Source organism: Poromitra crassiceps, assembly GCF_964638095.1.
Source record: "Poromitra crassiceps genome assembly, chromosome: 2".
Classification (NCBI taxonomy): domain Eukaryota; kingdom Metazoa; phylum Chordata; class Actinopteri; order Beryciformes; family Melamphaidae; genus Poromitra; species Poromitra crassiceps.
In genome coordinates this window covers 44011353-44019722 of record NC_139624.1, presented here as the reverse complement: position 1 = coordinate 44019722, position 8370 = coordinate 44011353, and the positions used below count along the sequence as shown (strand labels likewise).

Here is an 8370-nt window from a genome sequence, read left to right as displayed (position 1 = left end):
TTATCTGTCTGTATGTTTGTCTGTCTGATTATGTATTTGTGTATCTGTTTGCTTATCTGTCTCTGTCTATCTGTCTGCAAGACATCTCAAAAGGTTATGAACAGATTTGCATGAAACTTGGCAGAAAAGCAGGTCATGGGTCAACTTGGAAATGATTAACTTTCTACACCCACTAGCCAAAAGGGGGCGTGAAGATGCCAAATCTTATTTAGACACTTATGGCAAAAGGGCGAGAACAGGGACTGGGTGAGTTTAAATCCTGCCAGTTTGAAGGTACAGCCTTTAAACAAACCTTCATATTATTCATACCCTTCAATATTGCAGATTAATATTTATAGACATCCAAAGCCCCATCCTTCCGGTTGGGCCCTATGCCAACCAGCGTCTGAAAAAATATGAATGATGGTGGATGATGAGAGACGATCATTTTTTCATCGTTTGAATTGTGCCATGAGGTCCACATATGATGTTTGTCCATTTAAAATATCACTTTGTGCCATGAGGTCCACATATGATGTTTGTCCATTTAAAATATCACTTTGTGCCATGAGGTCCACATATGATGTTTGTCCATTTAAAATATCACTTTGCAATTGCAAGTCAAGAAAGTTACAGATTGTCGTAAAACTGTTGCACTATAAGTTCAGAGATGCAAAGGTGACATACCAGGGCATCCCAAAAAATAATAATTTTGGGATGAAAAGATAACTGTCACCGAAAGGTGACTAGTTTGCATCCCTGTAAGTTATAAATCAGAAAGACTACACACAACCAGTTGCGTAAGTAACATCATAACTTTCTCTCCCGCCAAGGCATGTTGGTGTTGGTGTGACGTATATTGTGCGAGATGAGAGATGTAGTTGATTGAGGGGTTTCATACAAAACTAAACGTTAACATTTCAGTTTTACGACAAACTGCAACTTTCTTGACATGCAAAGTTATCTTTTAAATTAACTAAATTTAAATGTGGGCTTCATAGCACAATTCAAACGGGATAAAAAAAGTATTGTCTCTCACCGTTCACCAAGCAGGAAGTAGGTGGTGACTTTGGACCTCTATGGTCCTGAAAACAAAGTTCAGAATCAGATGAAGCCCCGTCGGATATCTGCAGGTCGAATTCCTGTGGGTTTGTGTCCACGCCGTCCAATGAGACCTCCTCCTGTGGGGTGGCCACCCAGAGGTGGACCAATGGGGTCGTAGCGTGGGCGAGGCAGGAGGCTGTGGGGGATATTTGGTCTTTGGTCGTACTCGCCGCCGATGATGCCCGGCAGGTATGGGGGGAAGGGGCCAGGGTTGAAGGGGTTGGAGGGGATAGGGTAGATGGGAGGAACCAAGTAGGGGTGGGGCATGCGTCGACGACAGTCGATGCGTATCTTGTACTTCTTTTTGTAAAGCTAAAGAAAGACATTAAAGATTTTGTTAGAGAATATCCTTAGATCCCTAGTGGTTCACAAACTTTTCTGTCATGTGTGTGTATATACATATGTATATATATATATATAGATAAGGGCTGCACACAGCACAATTAAATCGTATTTTCATCGTCATCGTAATATGAACATGCACAATAAACACATGGCAAAGACTGCCTGAAACGCAATGAATAACAAAAGTGGTTTTATTTACATGCGTCATGCATTCCCACTCAGCATCTGATCATTTTGTATGGTGTTGTAAATCCAGCGTACACCTTTCCCTTGCAACAGTGTGAGTCATTGTGTATTTCATTTCTTTTCTTTTTTTGTGATCAATTTTTTATTGCTATCAGTAGTTCAGCATAGTTACACAACATTATGACAGATATTAGCCAGGATGCATGAGCCCTCCTCCCGCCTGCCCACTCATATCACCCCCCCAATACCCATCAGAACATGTGCAGAGTGACATCAATTTTGTAATTACCACAAAACAAAAAGAAATACAAAATGAAATAAAATATAGGAGAGCACCCTCTCCACCCCAAACCCCCCACCCCCCCGCGGTCTCTTGTTTAAAGTAACTGTCTCACACTTCGCTATTGGAGCACTGGTTCCTGAGGCACTGAGGTCATTAAGTGAGGTCATTAAGTCCTATGAGCAGCAGTTTTTAAAAGCTGCTGCTCATATCATTGTCGTCCCCATCACGCGGCTTTTTAACTTGTCTCTTGAGCTGTCTCTCTTTCCTTCTGACTGGAAATCTGCACTGGTCTTCCCGCTCTTTAAAGGTGGCTCTGCCTCAGACCCCAACTGCTATAGGCCTATTTCCATCTTGCCCTGCTTGGCCAAGGTCTTGGAGAGGCTGGTTCATAACCAGCTCAGCCACTTCATGGCCTCAAACAACATCCTGACCAACTTGCAGTCAGGGTTCCGGCCGGGGCACGGGTGCATCACAGCTACCCTGAAAGTCCTGGATGACATCATCACTTCCCTGGACTCCAAGCAGGTCTGCATCGCTGCCTTTATTGATCTAGCTAAAGCTTTCGATTCAGTGAACCATTCCATCCTCTTACAGAGGCTCTCCAGCATTGGCCTCTCACCAAAATCATGTAAATGGTTTGCCAGCTACCTTGCTAACCGTGCTCAGCAGGTGAAGTCAGAAAACATCTTGTCCGACCCTCTTACCATCTCTAAAGGGGTGCCTCAAGGCTCCATCTTGGGCCCACTGCTGTTCTCCATCTACATCAATGATGTAGCCAAGGCTGCTGGAGATTCATTGATCCACCTATATGCCGACGACACCATCCTATATTCAACGGGCCCTTCTCTCCACTCTGCGGCATCCACCCTTCAACTCAGTCTCACCAATATTGAGCAGTCATTTCACAGCCTCCATCTGCTTCTTAATTCTAAGAAGACGAAATGCATTCTTTTCGACAGAAAACACGACACCACCAGCGCCCCCAAGATCACCTGTGCCGATGGCTCCGAGCTGGAATTTGTCACATCATACAAATACCTTGGCCTCTGGCTGGACCCATCCCTCTCTTTCAACACTCACATAAAACACCTACAGTCTAAAGTCAAAGCTCGCCTGAGCTTCTTGTACCGCAATAAAGCTTCTTTCACCCGTTCTGCCAAACACACGCTTGTCAAGATGACCATCCTGCCCATCTTTGATTACGGCGACACCATCTACAGAATGGCATCCCAGAGCGCCCTCAAAAAACTGGACACGCTTCATCATTCTGCCATCCGTTTTGCCACTGGCGCACCATTCACTACTCATCACTGTGACCTTTACAACCTGGTCGACTGGACATCCCTTCACACCAGACGGCTTCTTCACTGGCTCCAGCTCATCTACAAATCCATTCTAGGCAAAACTCCTCTCTACCTCTCCTCCCTTCTACACTTCTCCAGTTCCGACTACAATCTCAGATCCAGTAACTTCATCCGACTCTCCGTTCCGAAAGTCCGCACCGTTTTTGGCCGCAGTGCCTTCCGCTTTGCGTCAGCTTATGACTGGAACACTCTACAAAACACCCTCAAACTCACGGTCCTCTCATCCCTCACTGCTTTTAAGCAAAACCTGCAACAGATTGTAATCGACTGTTGTACCTGTTGACCTCCTCCCAACCACACACATACCCCCAGTCCCTCCTCTTCTCCCTTCCCTGCCCCTTCACCCCCTCCCCCCTCCTCTCTCTCTCTCTCTCTCTCTCTCTCTCTCTCTCTCTCTCTCTCTCTCTCTCTCTCTCTCTCTCTCTCTCTCTCTCTCTCTCTCTCATATATTGTTATTGTAGCCTGTGTTTGTATATAGTATGCTCCTATTATTACTGTAAGTTTTTACTTGTATTTATATAACCTTGTTTTTATTTCAGCCTCCCACCCCCTTCCCCCAAAAGGCCCTTGCTTTTTGTCAGGCTGCTTTTGTATATAAGAAATTGTTCTTACTTGCTTGCCTGGGTAAATAAAGGTTAAAAAAAAAAAAAAAAAATAAGTCAGAGATCTGAGATGCTACACCTCTCCAAAGTTCAAGAGTTGAGGATTTCGCTCTATTAACCCTCGCAGTGGAGAGTTCAAGCATTACTATATCACGAAAGTATGCCAACCATTTGTGAATGTTAAGTGAGTGAGGGGGAAGCCATCTTTGGGCTATCATTTTCTTGACTGCGGTTAGGCCAGCAAGCCAAATTTTCCTCTGCTTCCCCGATAAATTAAGCTTAGATTCATCATTAATTAATAGAAGTATTGGGTCCAGAGGAAGTGGGTGTTCAATTAAATCTGATATTATTGAAGTTGTTTTATCCCAGAATTCTTGAACTAGTTCACATTCCCAAACCATGTCTAAAAAAGTTCCGACTTGTTCCGGTTGACAGAAGGAACAGAAAGGATTGGGAATGGCTTTGATCATGTGTTTTCTCTGAGGAGTCCAATATGTCCTATGACAAAAGTTGAAGTGGATCAACTGGTGATTTGGGTTCTTGGAGCAGCTGAAGATATTTTCCCAGACTGTGTCCCACTCAATCATGTTTCCCTCTGAGGTCAAATCCTCCTCCCACTTTCTAATTATCGGCAGTTGTCCTATGAATGCATCTGTTAAATTGGCATACAACCTCGACACCAATCCTCTAAAGGGTGACCCAGAAATCCAGTTAATGACTGGGTGTGCCTCAAGACCTCTCCCCCATGGAGCTCCATAACCTTTCAGGGCAGAACGTAAACGTAAATAAACAAAAAAGGTATTTCTTGGGACATCAAATTGAGTTCTTAGATCCTCAAAGCATAATAAACCATTCCCGTCATAAATGTGATTAAGATTATAGATGCCTTTCTCACTCCACTGCTTACAAACAAAAGGCTTATTCCCAGATAGTATATGCATATTGTTCCAAATTGGAGTTTGGAAATGCCATTTGTTAGTGTAACGTAAATGTTCCTCCACTCGTTTAAGATTGACTATGGTATTGGCTATGATGGGACCAAAGGCTGACCTACACTTCTTTAACTTAACACCTGAGAAAGCCACATCCTGCAATCTTTGCACTCCAATCACTTGTTGCTCTAAATCTCTCCATGGAACTGTAGACGAGGGATCAATCCACACTTTAATACATCGTAATTGATAAGCCATGTAATACATTTTAAAATCAGGCAGAGCTAAACCACCATTGTGCTTTGTGCGTTGCAGGGTAGAATATTTTAACCTAGGTTGCTTATTATTCCATATGTAGCTACGGATTAGTGAGTAGAGTCTTTTCCAAAAAGTTGTTGGTGGGGGCAAAGGAATCATTTGACTGAGAAAATTAATACGAGGTAACACGTTCATTTTAACCACAGCAATCCTAGATCGTAATGACGCTGGAAGAGTGGACCACCTGGCCAGATCACTTTGAATGTTTTTTAACATTGTCTTATAATTGTCTTTGACAATCTTATCTAGTGAGGATTGTATGCTAATACCCAGATATGTGATTTTGGATTGTATCGGTATTTTATCATACACGGATGGTGTCGCTGTCTTATTGTTTAGAAAAAGCAAATTAGATTTATCCCAATTGATTTTATAGCCGGCGAACGAGCCACATTCGTTGAATGTCTTGAGAATGTTTGGTATAGATTCCTTGAGGTCAGAGATATATAACAGAATATCATCTGCATACAACGAAATTGAATTGTTACATGACTTAATTTTGATATTGCAAATTTCCTTCTGCCTTATCATTTGCGCCAATGGTTCAAGAGAAATCGCAAAAAGCATGGGAGAAAGTGGGCACCCCTGCCGAGAACCCCTTCCAATCGAAAAGGGTTTTGAGTGCAGTCCGTTTGTTGAGACCATGGCTGTGGGATTTGCATATAACACGCGAACCATCTCAATAAACTTGGCCCCGAGGCCAAGCGTTTCCATAACTTGCCAAAGGTAGTTCCACTCTAGCCGATCGAAGGCTTTTTCAGCGTCAACTGATAGAATTGCAGTAGGAACTTGGAATGTGCTAGCCTCATGAATCACATGTAATAGCCTGTGTATGTTGTCCGCGCCCAGGCGCTGAGGTATGAAACCCGACTGATCAGGGTGAACCAGTTTACGGATAAAACGTTCCAGTCGGAGTGCCAGCACCTTGGCATACAGCTTAAGGTCAGCCCCCAGGAGGCTGATCGGCCTGAAGTTAGCACAGTCCAAGTGATCTTTACCTTTTTTGGGTATTAAAGAAATTTAAGCAGTGTTCGTCTGTTGAAGAAAAGTGCCTCTCTCTACCGCTGAGTTTATGGCTTGGAGAAGGGTTGGCCTTGTATTTCATTTCTTTATTGAGTGGGCATAGGCTATGTTTGGGGTCTATGTTAGCAGTATTAAAGCAGAAAGACATAGGAACTGTATAGCTAAAATGCATACCTGTACTTTAATATTTGTTTATTTATTGCAAGTCGTATCGTCATCGCTATATTGAACAATGTTATCGCACATCGCAGATTTTCCTCGTGCAGGCCTAATATAGACGGTTTTCACGGAATGGTCAGTCCTGCACTTGAATGTTTTTTTTTCTTTTATGTCCATAGCAAACACTGCAACAGGAAGTGAGCGGGGGTTCAATTTAGAATGTTTTTGTTGTCAAGTTAAAACCGTCTATAGGCCTAATATATATATGTGTGTATATATATATATATATATATATATATACACACACACACACACACACACACACACACACACACATATATATGTGTATATATATATATAAAGTATATATATGTGTGTGTGTATATATATATATGTGCGTGTAAAATATATATATATATCAAATCAAGTTTCTTGCAAACATTCTTGAATATATTTTCACATTTAAAGAGGACATGAAACATTTGATCATATGCCTCTAGTTCATTTGCGTTTCACCTCAGACGAGACAGGACACTGCTTTCAAGTCTGAAATTTACCTAGTGACATCTAGCAGCACCCTAGTTGCAAAAGGCTGAAATGTTGTTCAACTTTCTAGCAAATCTAGGTAGATTTCAGACTTGAAAGCAGTGTCCTGTCTTGTCTGAGGTAAAATGCAAATGAACTAGTCATATGATCAAATGTTTCATGTCCACTTCAAAGTAAATTTGACTTCAAATCTTTACACTTAACTTTTAACAGCAGGAGAGAGGGAGACTTTTGCGTACCCATAGAACCCTTTTTCATTTAGATACCTTGAAATGAGGTCTAGAGGCCCCTTTAAAAATGCCCCCCTCCCCCCCACATACACACCAAAATTAGCGTAACTTTCTAGCGTTATTTAGCCCCCTTTCTGACCAGCTAGCATGACATGCTTGGGACACCCATGTTGGCAGGTATGTGTTGCGCCACCTTCAAGTTGAACCATGACACGTTAGCTTACATGGAGCCTTTTATCCCACTTGTAATCAGAATAGCTGGCTCATATAATCACCACAATCAGAATCACCCATTCCAAAAGAAATGTCATTCCGTTTGAGAGGGGTGGTATAACCCTTTCACAATCCATTCCAAGGATAAAAAATCATTATGTAAACACTTTCCAAAGGTTTCTGTGCATGCTCTCTGATGTGGTCATCCCACGATCGCCTTCTCCTGTTTAATATCTGCGGGAACATTAGGTCTATGTGTTGTGTTTAATAACTTGTGGACCGCAACTTCAGTTCTCAAATTCATTGTGTGCTGCGCATAACAACGTCAACAGCTCTCCTACCTTTTTACGTCAACAGCTCTCCTACCTTTTTAATTTAAAACCACATTTTCCAGGCAGACTGTCGTAAAGATGCCGTGCCAGCAGCAACTACAGCCACGACTGATGTGGCTCAAACACACATCATACACTACGTTCTGATAACTGATGTGGCTCAAACACACATCATACACTACGTTCTGATAACTGATGTGGCTCAAACACACATCATACACTACATTCTGATAAAACTGCTGCTGACTAACAAAAAATAGTAGCAAAGCCATCATGGTACCAACATACCAAGCGTCCGACGCAGGTCCATCTTTTCAAAACCTCAGCTTATGCTGGATTCGCCTGTTTTGAGCATGTCAGAAACTATTATTCTGATTACATATGTGGAGCATGTAAACGCACCTCTTAATCCAATCATTATGTATTTAGCGCTCATCTAAACACTTGCTTGGAAAGAATGATTTCATTCAGAATGAAAAAAAAACATTTATCATGTAACCGCAGATATTATTGATTGGTTCTGGTTAGACTTGTGACTGTTGTGTTGTGCTTACTTCTTTCCAGTCTGTCTCTCTGGATCTGCTGGGATCTTGATCTGGAAGGAAGTACAGAGGGTTGAGTTAGTCCTCTTGGTCAAACCTCAACTCACAACCTTTCAGTCATAAAGTTGCATTTACTTGCATCCTAAAGAGCAGAACTGATAAAAAGTGTTTGAATGGGCAGCGACTCCTGAAATCGCTACAACATAGTACAG

General features: G+C 42.2%; 1 protein-coding gene across 2 annotated transcripts in view; it reads right to left on the bottom strand.

The window, feature by feature from the left end:
- Positions 1–986: 986 nt before the first annotated feature.
- The window catches only part of fbxo7 (F-box protein 7), a gene marked incomplete at its 3' end in the record, with an annotated part of 54983 nt that continues 47599 nt past the window's right edge, over positions 987–8370 (bottom strand). For both annotated transcript variants that reach the window (XM_083659027.1, XM_083659026.1), the window contains exons 9-10: positions 8171–8211; positions 987–1395 (exon numbers count right to left, since the gene is read on the bottom strand). In XM_083659027.1, coding sequence (XP_083515153.1) covers positions 1084–1395; positions 8171–8211 — 353 coding nt within the window. The remainder of the gene's footprint in view (positions 1396–8170; positions 8212–8370) is intronic.